At 54.9% G+C, this 20,098-nt stretch overlaps 7 protein-coding genes across 7 annotated transcripts; all 7 read left to right on the top strand.

Moving 5' to 3' along the window:
* Positions 1-1,998: 1,998 nt before the first annotated feature.
* JKF63_01246 (uncharacterized protein) lies at positions 1,999-3,666 on the top strand (the record flags this gene model as incomplete). Its single annotated transcript, XM_067897294.1, has 1 exon — positions 1,999-3,666. One exon carries the CDS (start codon positions 1,999-2,001, stop codon positions 3,664-3,666), a length of 1,668 nt encoding a protein of 555 aa, XP_067753451.1.
* Positions 3,667-4,945: 1,279 nt separating this feature from the next.
* JKF63_01247 (uncharacterized protein) lies at positions 4,946-5,284 on the top strand (the record flags this gene model as incomplete). Its single annotated transcript, XM_067897295.1, has 1 exon — positions 4,946-5,284. The coding sequence occupies one exon, from the start codon at positions 4,946-4,948 to the stop codon at positions 5,282-5,284; it is 339 nt and encodes a 112-aa protein (XP_067753452.1).
* Positions 5,285-5,790: 506 nt separating this feature from the next.
* On the top strand, positions 5,791-7,473 carry JKF63_01248 (uncharacterized protein; the record flags this gene model as incomplete). Its single annotated transcript, XM_067897296.1, has 1 exon — positions 5,791-7,473. One exon carries the CDS (start codon positions 5,791-5,793, stop codon positions 7,471-7,473), a length of 1,683 nt encoding a protein of 560 aa, XP_067753453.1.
* A 929-nt stretch (positions 7,474-8,402) lies between these two features.
* JKF63_01249 (uncharacterized protein) lies at positions 8,403-9,416 on the top strand (the record flags this gene model as incomplete). Its single annotated transcript, XM_067897297.1, has 1 exon — positions 8,403-9,416. One exon carries the CDS (start codon positions 8,403-8,405, stop codon positions 9,414-9,416), a length of 1,014 nt encoding a protein of 337 aa, XP_067753454.1.
* Positions 9,417-10,109: 693 nt separating this feature from the next.
* Positions 10,110-10,757, top strand: JKF63_01250 (uncharacterized protein; the record flags this gene model as incomplete). Its single annotated transcript, XM_067897298.1, has 1 exon — positions 10,110-10,757. One exon carries the CDS (start codon positions 10,110-10,112, stop codon positions 10,755-10,757), a length of 648 nt encoding a protein of 215 aa, XP_067753455.1.
* A 2,036-nt stretch (positions 10,758-12,793) lies between these two features.
* Positions 12,794-14,134, top strand: JKF63_01251 (uncharacterized protein; the record flags this gene model as incomplete). The annotated part of the gene is made up of 1 exon (XM_067897299.1): positions 12,794-14,134. The coding sequence occupies one exon, from the start codon at positions 12,794-12,796 to the stop codon at positions 14,132-14,134; it is 1,341 nt and encodes a 446-aa protein (XP_067753456.1).
* Positions 14,135-16,930: 2,796 nt separating this feature from the next.
* On the top strand, positions 16,931-19,411 carry JKF63_01252 (uncharacterized protein; the record flags this gene model as incomplete). Its single annotated transcript, XM_067897300.1, has 1 exon — positions 16,931-19,411. One exon carries the CDS (start codon positions 16,931-16,933, stop codon positions 19,409-19,411), a length of 2,481 nt encoding a protein of 826 aa, XP_067753457.1.
* Positions 19,412-20,098: the final 687 nt, after the last annotated feature.

Raw genomic sequence — 20,098 nt, forward strand, 5'->3', positions numbered from 1 at the left:
TCTCGTTTGTTTGTTTTTGAGGGGTGACTCCGAACATACAAATCCCGTAGATTGAGGGGAACAGCTCTTCATTTGACCAACTACTTTGAAGGCCTGCATTTGTTTTGTCAAAAAGCCTTTTTTTTGCGTCACGGTTTACCTTTGCATGTTCTTCCTCGTGGGACCGACTCTTCTCACTCGCCGGTGTGTACGTCACTAGAGTGTATACAAAGTCTCTGGTAAGCAGTTCTTATTGGCATGTCGAACAGCACTTCGTTTTTGTGTGACTCTGTGTGTCTTTGTTTTTTGTTTGGTTTTGTATCGTTGAAGCTTTTGGTGGATTGCCGGCGTGTCATTTGCATTTGGTAGGCTCGTTACTTTGACCTACGCTTCGTTGTTCACATTGTACTCATTCCCTCGGTCCCTCTAGCCTCCCCTCCCCCCCCCTCCCCTCCCTCTCCTCCAATCTCCTCCCCCCAAATTCATCTTTGCACAGAGGTCTCTCTTGCATCGCCGTTGTGCGCAACTTCCCTTCTTCTACAGGGTGGATTTGAGAAAAAATCATGGGCTGCTTCTGCGTGCCAATAACACAATCAAGCGAATGGCTCTCGACGGATACAAAAACCCAATTACTAGCGGTAGAACACCGAACAATCTGTGTGAGACATGTCAGCGGAGACGTTCCCACTAGTCCTTCAACATACGGCTAGCTATATATATATATATATATATTCTGTGACCTTTGCGGTGCCTCAGCCTTGCCGCAATCCCTGCTCCCGCGCTTCGTCAACGCCCCCAGCGCGCTCTCTATCATTGACATTGCTCCACCTCTCTTTCCATTCACCCGATTCACTATTTCCTTCTCGCTTTTCATCTCTCTTTCGATCCTTCTCGCCGGTCTGCAATTATCTGTGCTGTTTTCCATCGCGTCTTTGTGTCTAGCTGGAGCGGTGCGCATTCCACGTTTCATTTTTTCCTACGCTAGCTGCCCCCCCTCCCCCCCTCCCTCCCTCCCTCCCCTCACCACCACCACCACCCCTCTAGCTCCGTGTATTGTTGTGTACCGTGTTTCTGGTGGGTGCGTCGGAACTCCACACAGCCGTTCTACCTCATCGCTTTCTCTTCGACTCCGCACCCCGAAGACATTTCCTGGACGTCTCCGAGCTACCGTATCTCCTAGTGGGGACGCTAAGCTGTCAAGCGTTTGAGCAAAGGGATCCGTGGAACGCGTAGAAGAACATTTTTGACTAGGGCAGCGCTGAAACAAAAAAAAAGAAAAACGACATTATTCGGTGGTGGTGTTTGTCGTTGTCGTTGTTATTATATCTGGACCCCAGGGCATCGTGCGCAGTTATTTTCGACCCCTCTTCTCCTTCGTCCCTAGTTTTTTTTCATGCGTACACACGTAGCTCTACATTTTGCGTGTTTTCTCGTGTCTTGGACCCAAGTGTAGCGCAGAAAACTCTCACCTATCGCGTGACTCCTCCGGGTGTGATTGTTCTCTTCTTTTTTTTTTGCCTTGAAGAGAAGACCTTCTCTTGTGGATGCTGTTTGGCCCCCTTATGGTCTTCGCCGCCAATGCGTATTGTTCGCCTATATAGAGCATCACTTTTGAATTTTTGGTGAGCTGACATTTCTTTTTCGCCCCATCCCCTCTTTTTTATTTCTTTTCTCCTCATCTCTGGCACGTGTTGCACAAGGGAGGGGGGCGGAGAGGAAATTTGATCACATTGTACTTGTATGGTGTATCGCTCTGTGTATATGTGTGTGTATGTGTGTGTGTGTGTGTGGTTGCTACTTTTTTTGTTTCCGGTTGGTACTGATCAATTTTTGTCGATTTCATCATCAGGCGACTGAGTGCAATAATATTCAAGGTGGCTCGATTTTTGTTTCTCCCTCGTCCCCCCTTCCCTTCCCTTCCCTTCCCCCCCTCGCCGCTAATTGAGGCTCCTGCTGAGAGTGCCACCCTTTGTACACGGACGACTAACAGAGAGCTTGATACTGTTTCGGACAGTCGCAATGCCACAGCATGATGCTGCTGTAACGGTATCAACACAGGCGGCGCCGATTATTGGCGAGTGTGTGCTCATACTTTCACGCTCGACCACCTATGAGCCCCCACTGTACCTCTTTCCAGAGCTGTTGCCGCAGGTCCCACAGGGTACACCACCGCTGCCAGTCTGGGACGCGGTTGCGGATGCAGTGGATATCGCCGCTTCGTCGTGGCGTGTGGCAGACGCGACGCAGCTCCTTGCTGCTGGTGTGGCAGCAGTCGGCGGTGGCGGCATCAAACCTAGCACGTCGGTGGAGCGTAGGCCGCGGGCGATGGTGACACTGGCTTCTATGATCGCGGATAACCGTCTGTGTGCGGCAGGCTTGGACGCAACAGTGCTGGAGAAAGACGCCTTCTCATCTGCATCCATCATCACTCATCTAGCCGCACTACAGGAACGCATGGGACTGAGTGATGAGGAGGGTGCTGCCATCATGTCGAATCACTTCATTAATCTTCTCGCATGGCAGAAGCTGCGCGAGCTTAGCGAGTCCGCCAATTGTGTCTCTTCAACTCCTGCAGAGCGCAGGACAAGAGAGGAGGAGGCAGCTGGGGGTGCGACCTTCTCGCCATCCTCCCAGACTTCACCTCCGTCGTCCCGGAAACGCAGTCGTGCTTTCCATGACGGCAACGATAGAGAAACGTGGCTTCCGTCGCCACACCCATGGGCAACGGAGGCGGAGATGGCTGGGACGGAGGGCGCCGCGCGATTTGTGGCAGTTGGTGAGGCGAACGTAGAAAGGCAGGTGGAGCTGTTGAATACACTCACCGAGCTCTACCAGCGCCCGTGGCGTACGCTCACATCAAGAGGTGAGCAAACCGATTTTGTGGTTCCGCCAGGAACGGTGAACATAACCAGTCCATTCGCGGACAATCGGAAGATCCCAGGGGCCTACCTAGACCCTGCGTCTGCACTCGGCTGGGGACCGCCTCTTTCTTCATCACCTGACACGGACTACTTCGGTGGGGTCCGTGTTGCACACAAGCCCTGTTTTTACGCAGTGGCGCTCTCCTCTGTGAAGCGCGGCTCAGAAGGAAGCACCGGTGCCCCTGCACCGACGCGTCTGCCGCTGGAAGAACTTACCACTTACTTTGGACGTGAGGCGGGACCTCGAGGAGCGGCTTCTGTTGCCGCTGCAGCGACTATCCCCATTGTCGGCTCACTGGCTCCTTATGCTACCCACCCAGAGATGCTCTCTCGCCTTCAGTTCGCGATAGTCCTGAGACCTGTGTACGAGGTCATTACAGACGCCAACGAGGTAACATCATCTGCCAGCGAATCCCACCCACGGAAACAGGAGCCGTTGGATGATGAGGATCTGTCGGAAACCGACGCAGAGGGGCGTCAAGCTCACAGAGTGGTGGTGCACACGAAGCGGCCCCATCACTACACGCTGTGGGTTGTCAACTACGGTCGCAATGGTGTGCGCGTTGCTGGAAAGGGGTGGGTGCTCGGCGAACCGTGCCAGCTGCACGCCGATGACGTACTCATAGTAGGAAATGAGGTTCAGCTACGAGTAGAGGAGCATGGTTCTATGGTCTCCGCTCGTGCGCCTGTCGCTAGCGACATGCCTACCAAATCTGCTTCTGTAAACTCTTCGGTAGTGAAGCAAGAGCGCATCAGCGAGGAGTAGCACCCACATGTTGTGCCGATAAGGTGGCGGTGGTGGTGTCTTGATTGAGTCTGTGCAGCATGCCCGTTTTTGTTTTGGTTTTGCTTGTCTCCTCTCAATCTTTGACACACGGCACTGCTGTGACATACTCGCCTGCCTGCCTGCCTGTCCGGCTGACTGGATTGCTTTTTTTCCCTCTGGTTCCTTGGGTACTCGAGGTTCTGTCTCCCTGTTCCCCCCCCCCTCCCCCACCGCCCCACCCTATTCTATGGGCCGCTTAAAAAAAATTCACAACTCTTAAGAATATGACATTTTTACAGAAGATGGAAAAACCAAGAATCGATAGATGGAAAGGAATTAAGGGCGGTGAGGGTTGAGATAGAGAGAGAGAGAGCGTGCTCACTTTGGTCGTTCCTTGCTTCGAGAGTGATGCGGCTACTCGTGTTGCTCTGGCAGAGTGAGTCACGAAGGCATTTGGGGCGAGCTCCGCTCAACTGAGCGACGCACTGCTGCTTCGCGAATTCACGCGTTCTCTCCCCACGTGTGTTTGCATTCCTTTTTTTTTCTAAGTACCTCATTGAGTTTATACTTGCTCTATTTTCCCAGAGGTCAGAGTAATGTCTTTGGCGAGTGTCAAAGCTGCATGGGGCGCTGGGGAGAAATGTGTGTGTGTGTGTGTGTGTGTGTGTGGACACTGCCAAACGAGAGTGTAGAGTACCGGCAGCACAAGACCAAAAAGGGTCGGGGGCGTCTCACATGGACTCTATCATTTTGCAACTTTGCCGCTCGTACTCCCCTGCCTGCACGCTTCGTCGCACACACACACACACACACACACTTCAAATTACATCCATGGTAGGGATGCCGAGCCTACTCACGTATTCACACGCGGACTTCTCAGAGCAGAGAAGCACCAAGCACTGTGCGCTACCTCTTTCTGCGTCTCACGCCGCACTCTCTTCTTCTCACATCCCGTCCTCACTTCCCTTGGGGCTTGTGCGTGTTGCTCTACCTTCCGAAACAGCAGCAGAGCAGCCTTGAGGTTGTACAAGCATCTGTGTCCCCGTGAATGTGCTCCGCTATGGCTGGAGGCTGCTCATCTCTTTTTTTTCTTTGCCAGTCCTCTTTTTTCTTCTCCCTTCGCAACAACTTGAATTTGGTCACCCATAGACGGCCGAGCGCTGGTCGTGAAAAGAAAAAGCTAGAGAACTTCTTTGTGAAGCCAGGTCTCGCATCATACACATATACAGGCCACGCTACAGCAAATACAAAATAGGACCAACAGGTCACATTGGTCAAGATGGGCATGAGTATCTACTCGCTTGCTTCAGCCGTGATTTTGTGCCTCAACGCCCTGGCCATCCTGTCGGAATCTCGGTTCCTCTCCAAATTTGGCTTGGCCACCCCACAAGGTCTGCAAGGGGGGAGTATTGCGCCTCAGCAGGAGTCCGTTCTCAACGATGCGGTGCCGTTATCATTCGACGGAGATTTTGGCTCTCACCCAAACAGCGGCGGTCGCTCTGGTGCCTCTATGAAGGTGCAGGTTGCCTCTTTTCTGCACTCCGTTCGCCTTTTGATGCGTTGGCCGCTGATCTTTCTGAATATCATGCTGATTTTTCTTCTTGTGATATTCGGCTAATCAGGCGCACGGAAGCGGCGACGTCGTACGCAAAGGAAATACTTGATGCACCCCTCCTCATCTACCCGTGCACGCGCAGCAGTGAGGTAGAAACGGCGACAAGTGAAGAAAAGAAAAAAAAGGATAATGCGCACAAGCCTGTCAACCTCCTTCAGGTGACATGCATGTGCGTGGTCCCTCTGGTGGATTTGCTTCAGCGGGTGCCACACTGCTGAAGGTGAGAAAGCACCACCATTAGTGGGCTTCCCTGTACCCCCCTGTACCCCCCGCCCCCCCCCCTCCCCCGCATTTTTACCCCATCCCTCTTCGACTCTTCAACTTCCAGGTTGTTTCTGATCTCTACTGATTGCACCCTTTTGTTGTGTTTTCCTGCTTTCTCTTGGTGTTCTTTTTGTTGCTGTTTTTTTCTTTTTGGCGGTGTACCCCGCCGCAATAGAGGAATCGCAGGAACACCATCTGCGGGTCAGCTCATGTATTCAACCATCCACTTGTCGTAGGTTTTTCAAATGCCTTCCTTCTCCAGCACAAAGGGTCTTCCCTCACTGGGCCCACCCGTATCCAACTGGGGGACCAATCAACACGGTACCGGAGTCACACGCAACACACGTCATGAGAAGCTCGGGCTGTGGAGTGCTGTGGCCCTCCAAGAGCACTTCACGATCACTGGCGGCCGTGGGGGCCTACCACTGCCTTTGTCGTCATCTGCGTCGCAGTCGCGCGAAGACGGTGCGGACCCGGCAGCGATGAGTGCGACTGTCGGCTCTTCTTCCGGAGGGGTGTCGGCTGATCTTCGAGCGCACCTCGGGCCCGCACCGAGTGCACCCGGGCGTTCTCACAAGCCCACACTTGCTCAGCGCATGGGGCTTGTGCCGGGTCCGCCGCCGGCACCATCAGCTGAAGACTGGCGCGCCGTTGTGAACCGTGCCCTGCTGCGCGAGCAGCAAGGTCTGCACGACGCTGGATCGCCAGGAGCCCACCCGTCGGTTTGTGCCATCTGCCAAATGAGCTACACAGCCACCTTCCATGAGGCGCAGGTCATTCTGAGTTGCTCACATGTCTTTCACACTCAGTGCTTCCGTTCTTTCGAGCGATTCGTGCGTGCGCAGCAGCGAGCCGACGCCGTGGGATTTGCCGAGGTTGCAGCTCCACTGGCGTGCCCAGTGTGCCGCACTCAGAGCTATCACAAGTGCGTCTTTTATCAAGGAAAAGCAGTGGCGCAGCGGGCAGCAATTGTCAAGTTGCAGGCATTCGTACGGGGGTTCCTCGCCCGACGGGTCTACACTCAGATGAGATTGAAAAGCAACCCAGAGTTTCGCACGCGCTACGTGCAAGAGCGTCTGGCGCGCTTGTCTGCTGCATGGGAGACGTTTTGTGTTCAGCAGGAGAAAAATCGGGCGATAGTGGAGGCCGCGCTCGCGGTGCAACAGCAGGCCGCTCGCGCGGCGTGTTTAAGTGAGGAGGCATGGGCAGAGCTCTGGAAGAAGGCGGTGCATGGTGGCCCCTCGACCTCAAGCGATCATCGAGGCTCGCCAGCCCCGTCTACTGCCGGTGCGTCGGTGCATTGCCCCATCTGTTTGGAGCGCATTCGCTACACGGAATGCCCAGGTACCAAGACCGCCACTTCTTCTTCTGGAAGGGCGGGTGGTTTGACAGGTACGGATGTTGTTGCGGCGATGCGGATAGCCTACGAGGCCCGTCGAGCAGCCAAGCGTTTGCCGCCACTCGAATCAAGGACGACTGAGGATTCGGCAGGCAGGGCCCTGGGTCTTCCCATGAAGGGTGCATTATCACGCCGACGGGGGAGCTCATCCGTAACGAAACCCGGAGCGAGCCCCTCACCGAGGGGTCCGAAAACCGCACCCCGGCTTGCCTCACGGAAAGGTGCACTGTACGGGGATGCATCTGCTCAACCGACAGCCGCCCCACCACGCGCTGGGCCCAAGCGCACTGCAATGTCCTCGGTTCCGGAAGCACCGAGGCTTGACACGGACGAGGCTGCATCGGTGCCCGTGCAGAGTGGCGTCCTGCTGAGCTGTGGGCACTACTTCCACGCCACATGCATCGGGTGCTACGAACATTTCAACGAGCAGAGTGCATTGGATAAGAACGAGCGGTCTGGTCCGGCTGCCGTCGTCGTCGCGAACCGCTGTCCCATTTGCCGATCCGGCTATGCAAAGCACCCGATGTAAACCCTCTTAGGTGTGTGTGTGTGTGTGTGTGACTTTTGGTGGGGTGTTGTTCAAAGGCGTAGGATGATTTTGGGGGAACGCTGCCATCTCCCAGTGCAGACTATTACGGCAACTGTTCTATGCGCACCCACCTCACGAACCCACCTGCATTAAAAAGTCTACCACGACATGCAGACGGTGCATATTCTCTTTGGTTTTCGTCTTATATGCAAGTGTCAGTTCTCTTTTCCTCTTTTTTGGGGGTCTTTTGTACCCCCCCCCCTTCTCCTGCTGCTGCTGATTCAGAAAGCAGGCATAGATCCACGTCGTTCTTCAAGGGCTGCCTCTACAACGCGTTGTGTATATGGTATGTTGGGAAAGTCGTGCCAAGGTAGTAATGGCGTTGCTCGAGCGGAGTTGCGATGTCTCTTTTAGAGTTCTCCGTGATTTGTGTGAATCCATCATACCTTAAAAAAAACATTTTTCTTCCTTTCCTCCCCTCCCCCTCCGCCACCTCCCCTTCCCCCTCCTCTTCCTCTGCTCGCTCCGCGGGACACCTCTGTTGACCCAGCATAGCAATGGTTCAATGTCGTTGCTTAACAATCGGGCCGGGCGCAGGTAAGCACTGTCCGGCTCTACACCTCTCATTTGGGCCAAGCGCCGGCAGCAGAACCCTCCCCCGAATGGCCGCCACCAGTAACTTTCGAGTGGGGAGAACACAGAATAGCGTCCTAATCAGCACGACTCTTCACCGACGCCCGTTTCACGACTCCGACTAGCGCGCGCTAGGCTCGTGGAACAACAAAAGGAATACGCAACTGCCTGAATTCCACCGCCTGGCACATTGTCCTCACGCTCCAACCCTCCCCCCCCCCCTTTCTCACCCCTCCCTCCCATTCCACGGTTCTTCCTGTGACGGACCAGCCCACGACTGTTTACTCGAAAGAACAATGCCGGGTATTGACTACTCCAAATGGGACAGGCTGAACTGCAGCAGTACCTCCTCGTCCGATGGGAGCTCGGACGACGACCACGACGAGTACCGTGGCGGTAGCAGGTCTCCGCGGGTGACACGGCTGGAGTACCCGTCTTGCGTGACAACAGGTCCTAATGGTGTGCAGCTTGTGCCACCGCCACGTGAGGCGTCAACCAGCCCATTTCTTGGGATAAATACACAGTGTACGACAACGCCAGGTAGCAGTGGTGCTTCAGCATTTCTAATGAACCCAGGGTCTTCTTCCGCTGATCCAGGTGGGACGAAGGGAAAAGGCACGAGCGACGTGACGGGTAGCACCATTGGAACACGGCAGGGTGGCCAAGAGCGCGTGGACGCTGCAGATGACGACGAGGATCTGTTGTATGAGAGACTTGCTCGCAACGGCGGCCGGGAAGGCTCGCACCACTGGTGGGCCCAAACGGAAGACACGGTCACTGTCAGCTTTTTGGTGCCCTGGGAAACGAACAGCAAGTCGGTGACCGCTTTTCGTCTCTATGAGGGGGGCGAGGTTCCGGTGCAGGAGTCGGGGCAGCGCAATGCGCACCTAGAAATAACGATTCACTTGCCGCCTGCTCGTGTGGCGTCGACGAGTGGTGCTCAAGCTGCTCCTCCGTCGCCTCTGTACATTAGCAAGGTGTTCCGCTACCCTGTAAAGCTCTCTGAGGACTTGATCGATGGCTGTTGGCAACTCCATCGGATGCCTAAGCGGCATCTGCGTCTCTTGGTTGTGCAGCTGTTCAAAGAGTCTCTTGGTCTCGGGATGGTGCTCTGGTGGGACCGCTGTTTTTCTACAGACACGATCTCCGTGATTGCTGACACGCGCACTCTCCCAGGCCGCATGCAGCGGGCGGAGGCGACACCGGGGTCGAGGAACGATAAGGTGGAGCAGTTCCGAAAAGTCTGGGCCGATGCGCACGAGGAGTTTCGTCGGCGTGTACAGGAGCGTAAGCAAAAAGAAATCGAGTAAATCAACGCGATACACAAAAAAGTCGACAACCAAATGCATCCTCCCCCCCCCTCCCCTCTCCCCCCCCTCCCTGGATACATACACGGAGCAGGACTACACGTTGGTGGCTAACCTGACTTGACCCCCTTTTATGCCCCCCCCCCTTTCTTTCCTATCGCATGACAGGTGCATATGTCACATGCTGTGCTCAGTGAGAGAAGGGTGTACACAACTCATGTGATGCATAAAAAATGCGGAGGGAGGTCCCGTTTAGCCTAGGCGAATCAAAGGTACGGGCGTATCTCCTGCGCTGCTGATGAAGATGTCTAGTTTGTCACTTATACTCCCCCCCCCTCCCTTACTTCTTTGCTCTTCCCGCTGATTGCCCCATCTTATTTCTCCATGCTTTTTCTCTTGGCGACGGATCCCATTTTCTTCTGACAGTGCGTGAACACGTGACGTGTACGACTTGCGGTTGCAGGCGTCGGCAGGTGGTGCTGATTGCTGGGCTATTTCATAAGTTTCTCTCGATGCACGCGGCAGAGACCCCCTGAGACCACGGTGCAAGACTACGTGTACACTCAGGCCCACTTTAGATTGTGGACTTCGCTTCTTCTCGTGTGAACATCAGTGCACCTGTAACGCCCCTCCCCCTTTTGAGCACGGAGTCATCTAGTCGTCCCCCCTCTTGCTCCCTTCTTCCTGGCTCATCCAATGCTGAGGCCAACCGACTCGGTGACTTTGCACTTTGCTCACGCCGCGGTAGTGATCGGGCTGATAGTGAGTAGCATCCTATCACCGATTCAGGTGCGGACGATAAAGGAGCGCCAAATGTACGTCTATGGGGTAGCGCTTGTGTACCACTTGCCACCCAACGCCCCGCTTGTGTCATCGGGAAGCGTGCCAAGTAGCCATCACATGATTTCTGATTTGAGTGGTGGCCCGTCGCCGTCCGTGGAGATGACGCGCGTTACGACGTCACTATCCGAGCTTTCCTCTTCGACGCTGAAAAGTTTCATGACGGCGTACCTCGTTTTCGCAGTGGTATGCCTTCTTCTCTGCGTCTCACTTATTCTTTCCGCGTTCGTCCAGATGCTGCCGACGAAACGGTGTTGCGGTGTGGTCGCAGTGACGCGTATGATCACATTGCTTTTGCCGCTCGCTGCAATCTTGTGCTTCTCAATGGCAGCCGTGCTGGGGCTGAAGTCCAGTCTCTATCGAGACGTGGCAGCGGGGTATTACAGTGATGTGAGCCAGAAAAGCCCTGTAGGCAAGTTGCATAGCGGCTTCTCGTCCACCGTCGCGGCCGTGGTGATCGAGATTCTCGTTTTTTTCTTGCTTCCCCTGTTGAAAGAACGTTGAGGGGGGGGCGCAGAGAGAGGAGGCTCGTTCCCCACCGCAAACCGACGCAGCTGCTTTTTGCCGTTTGCACTTCAATGACTACGGGGAATCCCGGTGACGGAGAGGGGGAGTACTGCTTAGCCTGAGTGTCTCCGAGGAGGGAGGGAGGCGGGGAGCACAGCACTTCCCTCTTTCCAGTGCTGAACCGTTCATGATGGATGCGGAGTGAACTGCTGCGAAGGTGAGGGGTCTGAGCGATTCACTGCTACTGATGTCGTCAAAACGTTGCGCTGCTGCGTCGGTGCGTCTTGGGACAGGGTAGTAGCCCAAGCACCATCCATAGGGACAGACCACGTGTCTTGGTGGCTCGGAGCGCATCTCATTCAACCCTCGTTGTCCACTACAGAACGAGCAATGGGCTGCCCCAAAGGCGTGTGCGGACTGCTGATATGCAGTGGGTGGGTCGATGGCGATTAGGGCAGACGCGGCTGTTGTGAGAACATTTTGAGCGTTGTTCCAACTGGTATCGACCGCTTTCTTGCGCTGCACTAGTGGCGTATGATAGACCACGGGATAAGAGGCTAGAGTTTGGCTTATTCTTTACACCAGAATAGATCCGTTGGAGGGAGAGGGAGAGAAGGTGGTGGTGGTGGTGGTGGGGGAGTACGTCTCCTCGCTACGCGCACACATTCACGGCAAAGGTTGTGAGTGGTGTCCCGTATCCCCCTCCCCCCCCTCTCATAGGGGAGCGCTGCGGCCACACATGAGGGTCGTCGAGGGAGCGTATTAGCGAAGTATTTCACCTGTTTAGATGCACTTTGTACTCCACCCTACTGAAGCGGCGTCGTATGAGAAAGGTACCGCACGCAATGTTGTGCAGTGCCCCTCGCATACCCCCGTTCCCGCTGCGTGTGTACTTCGCGAAGTGCGCATATGTTACACCAGCAGCAGCTCGGGAATAATCGCCCCGAAGGCGAATGTATCAGGTGCAAACTGACCACGCCCGGAGTGTCTCTCCAGACATGTGATTGATGTCTCTCGTCGAGCATCCTTTTGACTAATGACGCTTTCTTTTGGTCTCATCCACGGTCGTCACACCCCCGGGGCCACTTAACACGTTTACCCCACGGCTAGAAACCTATCTTGCCAGGCAGCGACCCGCCCTGAAGTGAGCAGAACAAAGGGGTGCAGCTGCAGGCGCGCCGGCAGTTGTGTGATTTGCACCCGCCCCCCCCCATTCCCAGATGGGTGGGTGCATTGCAACGTACGGCACCTCCCTGGGTTGAGCCATCGGTGGCAGCGCGTGTCTTCACGGCTCTGAACAGCCACGCGGTACTTGTGCCTCTGTGCATTGGTCCTTGACGCGCAGTAAAGCAATGAACGGTTTTCAAGCGTGGCATCTCCTTTCAACGCCCGGGGAGGACAACAGCTCTCAAGCAAAACAGTGTTTCCATTTTGTTTGCTCTAGAGGGGGCGGTGTCTACTGTCACGCCGCCTCAACACCATCCTTGAAGAAAAAAAAACAGCCAGATGTACAGGCAAGTCTCCTTCCAGCCCGCTCTCCGTTGCGACGGAGGGGAGAGGTTTCTTTTGTGAGTGTGTGTGTGTGTTAGGCGGGAGAAGGGGTTGCTCACAAGGAGTGAGCGGTGCTTGTCACCGATGACGTTTCTGCCAGATTGGTGGCAACACCGTGGTCTTTTTCTGTCCACTGAGCTGCTCTCCATCCCATTTGCTCTCGGCGTATGCTTCGCTTTCCCTCCTTGCCGCCCGCCCCCGCCTTTCCCCGCGGGTGAGTGAGGTGAATGAGTTCTGCCACATCGGCCCTGCTGATCCGCCCGTTTGTCTATCGGCTAATTGACAGAGTCTTGTTTGTTCATTCTTGTATCTCTGGTTCCCCCCCCCCCCCCACTGTCCTCTTTCTGGACTTGTTTCCTGGGTGTGTCCATCTGCATACCCCCACCCTCACCCCATAGAGGTACCCTCTCTCCAACTCATCCACGCGATAGTGGCCTATTGTGCACCACCCACACCCCTGACAGCAAACATAGTCATTGAGCATGGCAGACTCCCACAGCGTCCCCGCCGTCGCTCTCGGGACGGCTCATGTTCCTTCCTTTGACTTCCAACCGCTTAAAAAGAGTCATGTGGACCTCTTCGCCAAGGCGCCGCAGGTGAAGAAGCTCACCCGGCGCGAGAAAGAGAAGATGCTACGCGAGTTGGAAGTGAAGCGAGCGGAGGAACGTGCCGGTAAAGGAGAAAACACGCAGGGGAAACAGCGCAAGAAGAGTGCTGCGGTGGCGGAGGTTGTACGCACCGCAACGACCTCGTCGTCTGGTAATGACCGCACCGCTGCCAATAAAGGCGAGAAAACAAAAGAACTTTTCGAAACCGTCTTCGACACAAAGGAAGTGGAGCAAGAGCTCGCCGCCCAAGAAGACCGCCGCAACAGGAAGCGCTCGAAGAAACAGGTGCTGCGACACGCACTGCATCCCAACGAAGACGAGGACGCACGCACTGTGTTTGTGGGCAATCTGCCCAACACAATTCACAAGCGGGACGTGGAGAAGATCTTCAAGTCGTGTGGTAGCATCACGGCGGTCCGTATCCGCTGCCAAGCGCTTGAAGAGCTCGACGAGAAGCACCGCAACCTGGGCCGTGCCGTGCGTGTGCTGCGCGGTGACATTAAAAAAGACGCCAAGTATAGCTCAACAGCGTACGTGCTCTTCGACTCTGCCGAGTCCATTGCGCTGGCACTGGAAAAGAATGGTCTGGTGTTCCATAACCGCCACCTTGTTGTGACAACGATGGACGTGGAGAGTCGTGCTTACCCGTCGGAGACGTCCGTCTTTCTTGGGAATGTGGCCTACGATACGACGGAGGAGGATGTGTGGAGTTTCTTTCAGGAGCACGGCATTGCGGACGTGAAGCGAGTCCGCCTGGTTCGGGATAGAGAGACAGGCGACTGCAAAGGTTTTGGGTACGTGGAATTCATGCGAGCCTCGTCCGTCAACCCCGCCATCGAGACACGTGGTGATCAGCTCAATGGGCGCCCAGTGCGTATTGTACACGTGAACAAGTCAAAAGAGGTGAAAGCAGCGACGTCGAGCCGGCGTGAGAAGCGGCGCATTGAGCGCACCGGCGGCCGTGGCGGTTCGGAGGAGCGCAAGCGATCTCGCAGCGGGGGAAACGGTGACGGTGGCAAGAGAGTTCACCAGGGCTCGACTAACTTCAAGAAGCCGCGCGTCGAGGCCGGCGTGCCTTCCTGGGCGGGTGTCACCACAAACCCACGGCGCAAGATGCCAAAGGATCTGCGGCCGCTTGTCGAGGGTAAGGTGGAGTTCAAAACGCGCGGCCCCCGCGCACCCGTCAAGCGCAAGACCCGAAACCCAGAGAAGTAAAACAAGCCAGACGAAGGCGAGCGTGCGCTGGTGTGTGTATGTGTGTGTGTGTGTGATGTGCAGACAGCAACGTACGGAATGACGACCTGCTGAATAAGAGCTAATCCCGGTTAGTCACCCTTTTTGAATGAGGTGAAAAGAGTGATTTTGTTCTTGCCGGCGTGGGAGGAGGAGGAGGAGGAGGAGGGGGGTTGTTTCGTAGAAGCGCCCCCACCAATGACGGAAAAACCACCACATGGGTGGTGAAGAGCCGAGAGCATGGCTGCTCCGTGTAACGTGTAAATCGAGATCATTTTGGGTGACTTTTCGCGTTGCCCCTGTTAACATTATATCCCTCCCAGCCTCGAGTAAAGGAGTCGCAGTCATGAATTATCTGAACTACACACACGAAAAAGGTGTGTGTGTGTGGGGGGGGGGGGGGAGGGAGGAGGGAAAACCATGTGTGTAGTCCACCGCGTGGAAATTGGCTTTGGGATGGAGTGCGCAAACGCTCCCATTGCGGACCCCTCAGCGACAGGAAGGCGTGTGATCTGAAGGGAGAACTCCGAGGGGGGGGGGACTTTCGCGCTAAGGTTACCTTGTGCTCGTGTAAAGGCTCTAGGGGCTGCTCTTTTACTCGAAAGGCACGTCTGGAGGTGGATTTGTTGTTACACACACACACACACAGTGTACGTGTGGAAGGATGGGGTTGGAGTACATTTCTGTTGCCACCTTCTCATGCGCTCCCCTGTCGTCCCCCTCGCCTCCACCTCGCCGGTCGACATTCAAGAGAGTAAGGGGAACACAACGATGAGCCTTTTCCAAACCGGCTGCTATCTCTACTTTCCTATCAGACCAACTTCCCCCTTTTTTTCCTTATTCAACTCTCTCCCTCACTTTGCCCGTCCTCGCTAAATGGTATACACACGCACATATATATATATACATATACATGTATGTACATATGGCTGTGGGCCCTCTGCACGCTCCCTGGACTCACCCACCATCACGTTCGATGCCATTTTCTGCTCTGTGGATCCTTATCATTCACACCTCCCGTGCCTGCGTGTCTTTGACATGCCACAATGACGCCCAAAACTCCACGATCAAACAACAACAACAAAAACGAAGTGGATTCGCACCCGCCGGCGTCCACGAAGAGAAGGCGCAGAGTGTCATCCTCGTCTCCCAGACAGAAACACTTTCGCCTTTATCCCCAAATTCCTGTGCAGGTTGATCCTCAAAACTTATTCCCAGGGTCCCTTACGAAAAATAAAAAAGAGCGTGGCGAAGTACTGGTGTTCTTCCCTCCCCCTCCCCCCCCCCCGCCCCGTCCGCTTTCGTGGTTCTCTTTTTCTTTGTTTGGAAGCCGTTCCCTCCTAATTTTTTTTTCTTATTGCCTCTCCCGTTTTCGGGAGGTAGTCTCGACTTCTCTTGTTTGGAAGTCTAAGAAGGCGAAAGAGGGGCTCTCTTGAAGCATGAGCCAATCTTAAAAGAGACCTCACACCCTTCTGCCCTCGCCCCCCCCCCCCATCCCCACTTTGATTTTAGTTTGTGCCACTTCTGCCCGCTTCCTCCCTTCTTTTTTCCAGTTCACGAAAGGGGAAGTAATTTGGCATGCGATCCAGAAGAAAAACGTTAAAAAAAAGATCATTTAAATCACAAAGCAGCTCTTCACCTCCTCCGCTCCAAAAGTGTGTGTGTTGTTGGATATTGCGCGTAAAGTACATTTGTTTCTTCTATCCCACTTTTTCTCCTGCCAACACCCATTGTCACTTTTTCTTTACGCCCCCCCCTCCCCGCCTCAGATTTTTATCTGGGTAACTGTTAGATCACCTCTCATGTGCTGATTACACCATTTTCATTTATTAATTTTTTTTAGCAGCTAATTGGTGCTTCTTTCTTTTTTTTTTACCTCTAAAAAAAAAGCCCCACTTCGTGCCGTTGCGCAAGTCTTTTTGTGCCGTCTCATCGCACATCTCTGTGAGTGGAAAGAGGCTTTCGAGAAAATAGGGAAGTGCAGAAAAAAACTTTTTTCAGACCTTCATTTATATATATATATATACATAAAGGTAGGGTTGTGTGTGTGTGTGCGCGTGTGTGCCCCGCTTGGTCTCCTCCTCACCTTTTCCCCCCGAGTTGTGCATCACTGTGTTACGGTTTATGTGAACATCAGTAAAGGAAAGAAAAGTAGTGCAGGACAGAGACGATACACTCAAACTATTTTTTATTGTTGTCTTTGATTTTGCAACCTTCACTTCTCCTTTTGGGACGGTGGTTGTGTGTCTTTACGTGTATATGTATATATATGTATATACATGTATACATACATACATCGCTCTCTGACTGGCTGGCTGGCTCATGCGTAGTTGAACTCGTGTAATATTTTGTTTGTTCTCTTTCGTCCTCTGTGAAGTATCATTATCATCTCTCCTATAGTCGAAGGGGTTTCTGTATGTTTAGTGCCTTTCGCTCACAAATTGTTTTGTTGTTGTGGAGCCCCGTGCGCTCCTTGTCCCTCCCGGGTGCGGTTAGCTCTCTCCCTTTTTTTTTTCTTCCCCACCCCCTTTCTCACCTCTCTGCGCTGTGTCATTGTGTCGTGTGGTGAAGGTGTTCTGTGTAGGCATTCCGACTAGGTCAGTGGAGGCAAAGCCGAATCGAACACGGCGAGGAGTTGAGGGAAGGAGAGGTGGTCGCGCTGACTGGCCTTCGGGTTTGTCAGGGCTCCTGTTTTCGACACCATCTCGCGCGCTTTTTGAGTTTCTGCTCCCACCCCCGCCTTTTACCTCGGCGGCGTCGCTTTACTGAACGAGCACAATGACGCGAAAGCAATACATGGCTTTCCTAGGAGCGCTGATAGTCGGCACCGCTTCCGCTCTGCTGCTGATGCGTCAGCGGAGAGTGCAACGCGAGCGTCGTGAGTTTGCAGAAAGGTATGCGAAGCAAATAAAGGCAGCCCGTGAGGCTCACACCTTTTTGTTGAAAGGTGGCAATTCTTCGCAGGACTTGGTGGAGATCAGCGACACCGAGTTGAGCAATGCGACGGCAACTGTTAATGTCATTTATGGGAGCGAGTCCGGCAACGCCGAAGGACTGGCGAGGGGCTTCGTCATGACGCTTCGGGACCGTGGAGTCCAGGCCTCTCTCATTGACCCCAGTCGCTGGAGCTACATGGCGGAGTATTTGCATAATAATAAGCGAAACGTACCACTGTTTCACCCAATAAAGGTGGACTCCGCGGATTTGAGCGCTTCCCTGACGGATGGTCGCAGGTCCACAGAGGAGCCGATAACATCTCGTCCGCCACTGGTGTACATCTTCATTGTTGCGACTGCTGGTGAGGGCGAACCAACGAGCAACTTCATGACCCTCTTTCAGGAAATGCAATCGACAGTTCGCCGAGGTGCTGCAGCCACAGTGCATACCCAGTCCAATGACGCTACCACGGCGGCACCATTCAAGCACATATACTACGCAGTCTTCGGTCTCGGTGACAGCTCCTACAAGTATTACTGTCGCTGTGCGACCGACACGAACACACTCCTCAAGAAGGGCGGCGGCATTAACCTGCATCGTGTTGGCTTCGGGGACGCCCGGTCCGGCATGCAGGAGGACGTCTTTGATGAATGGCAAGAGAAAGTGATGCTCGCCCTGGAGGAGAGGTGCGGACTGGAGATGACAGCTGGCACTCGTGCGCCGCCAACACCCGAGCTACAGTTCCGATTCCTCTCTTTCACCGCAGCGACGACGGCAGAAGCAGCCGCGATGGTCACTGTTCCTCGGGCGCAGCCCTGCGACCTCATTGAGGGCACCGCAAGTCCAAGCGCCCCAGCGACCACTGACGAAGCAGATCCAAGCCGCAGTGCACTGCTAGGTCCCACAACCCACACCAAACCCGTGGCAGCGGAGTGCACCAGCGCTTTGCCTATCCCACTCCCGTTTCCGCCACCGCCGGGGCTTCTGGAGCCGTCTCTGACGAACCCGACAAGAATCCGTCTTGTCAGGAAGACCCAACTGACCCAGCCGCGCGACAGCGACGGCAGCTGTGTTTACCGCTTCTGCTTCGAGACGGATGGTACGGGCATCTCGTACCAGGCAGGCGACCATCTTGGCATTTTCCCAGCAAACCCACGAGAGATGGTGTCGCGGTGCGCCCGGGCCCTCTCCATTTCAGCAGTCCAGCTGGAGACGCCGGTGGAGTTGTGCGAGACGGAGCCGTCACGCGGCATTCTCCGCAATGTGCTCCCCTGTCGGGTGCCTTTGTTCACTGTGCTGCAGCGTTACGTGGATCTCTGCGGCCGTCCCAAAAAGTCAACGCTGCGCGTTCTCGCCAAATACTGCACCGACCCGGTCGAGCAAGAAGCCTTCCTTGAGCATCTCCGCGTCTCCGCAGAGACAGAAGCGGATGAGCAGGGGCCTGCGGGAAGTTCCTCTCCGCAGAAGCTCAAAAGGTTGCGCTCTGTCGTAGATTACCTCGAGAGGTTTCCTACTTGTTGTTCCATACCACTGGGCCACTTTATAGAGATTATGCCGCGCACGCAACCGCGCTACTTCTCCATCGCCTCAGATCGTCTCTCTCACGGCACCCAAATCGAAATTCTCGTGCGAGTGCTCACAGACGGACTTGCCAGCAACTATCTCGCGTACCGCGTTGAGGAGGGCGATGAGGTCTTCGCTTACGTGCGCCGATCGACTTTTCACCTTCCGCAGCGCATCGGAGAAAATCGGCCGATGCTCATGATCGGCCCCGGAACTGGTGCAGCCGCTCTTGTGGGGCTTTGCTATAAAAAAGAGGCCCTCGTCCGCATACACCCAGACCTCCAGTACGGCCCGACCGTCTTCTTCTTCGGCGCGCAGCACCGCCATACCGAGTACTTCGTCGAGGAGGAGGTGCGGCGCTGGGCTATGGCACCGGCCGAGATGCAGCAGTGGGACGCTGATCATCCAACTTCGCATGCCGGGCTGGCGGCTCGCCGCAGCAAAACACACTTGTCCGGGCCACTCCCGACTTCTATCATTACAAACCTAGATTGTGCCTTCAGTAGAGACCAGGATGAAAAGATCTACGTCACGTCCCTAATCGAAAGGCACAAGCATATGATCTACGAGATGCTTACTACCACCCTTGGCGGCGGCTGCCTCGTCTTCTTGTCTGGTGACGCATCTTTCATGGCGAAGGAAGTGGACCGAGCGCTGGTGGCCCTGCTGCAAGATCGCGGAGGCATGACACGTATGACGGCACTCGAGTTTCTGCGGCGCATGGAGAGTGAGCACCGCTACCTGAAAGATGTCTACTAGTGTGCAGGCCAGGCTTTCGCCTCCCTTTTTTTTTTCCATACCCAGTGCGTTCTCGCGCAATGCCCGTCTCTGTGCGTGCAGTGCTTCATATCTTCCGTACTCCACGAGCGAGTATCTGGCGCTACCCTTTTAATGTTCTTTGCTTACCGGTCTCCGTTGGTGCGTGGGGTGATGCACATCTCTCTACGTCTGTGTCCTTCCTGCGTATGCAACACTTGCCCCCGCGCTCCCGCCGCGCGTCACTCACACACCTACGCTGCTCTTCGCTTATCATGTGACTCTCTCATCCAGCTTCCCATTCTGTCATTGTTCGCGGCTGCTTCTCTTTTTCTCATCTGGTGTTGCCTTAGCCAGTGATTTCGCTTCTAGCGTGCCCGTGTGTGTGTGTGCCGCTCCTCTCTATTCTTCCCCTATGGTGAGTGTGTGTTCCCCCCCCTCCCCCCCTCACTCCCCCTCTCCCATGTGTTGCGCTTTCGAACCCCAGTGCCATGAGCTAGTAAATTGCCTCTTCACGTGTACTTCTATCCACTGCGTCGCTCTCCATCTATCTGTCCGTAAAGTTGTCGATGTGTATGAGTCCAGGTGTGCGCATCGTTGTCCGCACGGGCTCCGTGTTCTGCTGCGTCTCGACTCTCTTGTCACCACCGTGCGCCTCTCCCTCCTCCTCCCCCACCCCCACCCCCCAAA

The sequence above is a fragment of the Porcisia hertigi genome, chromosome 35, assembly GCF_017918235.1.
Source record: "Porcisia hertigi strain C119 chromosome 35, whole genome shotgun sequence".
Lineage (NCBI taxonomy): Eukaryota > Euglenozoa > Kinetoplastea > Trypanosomatida > Trypanosomatidae > Porcisia > Porcisia hertigi.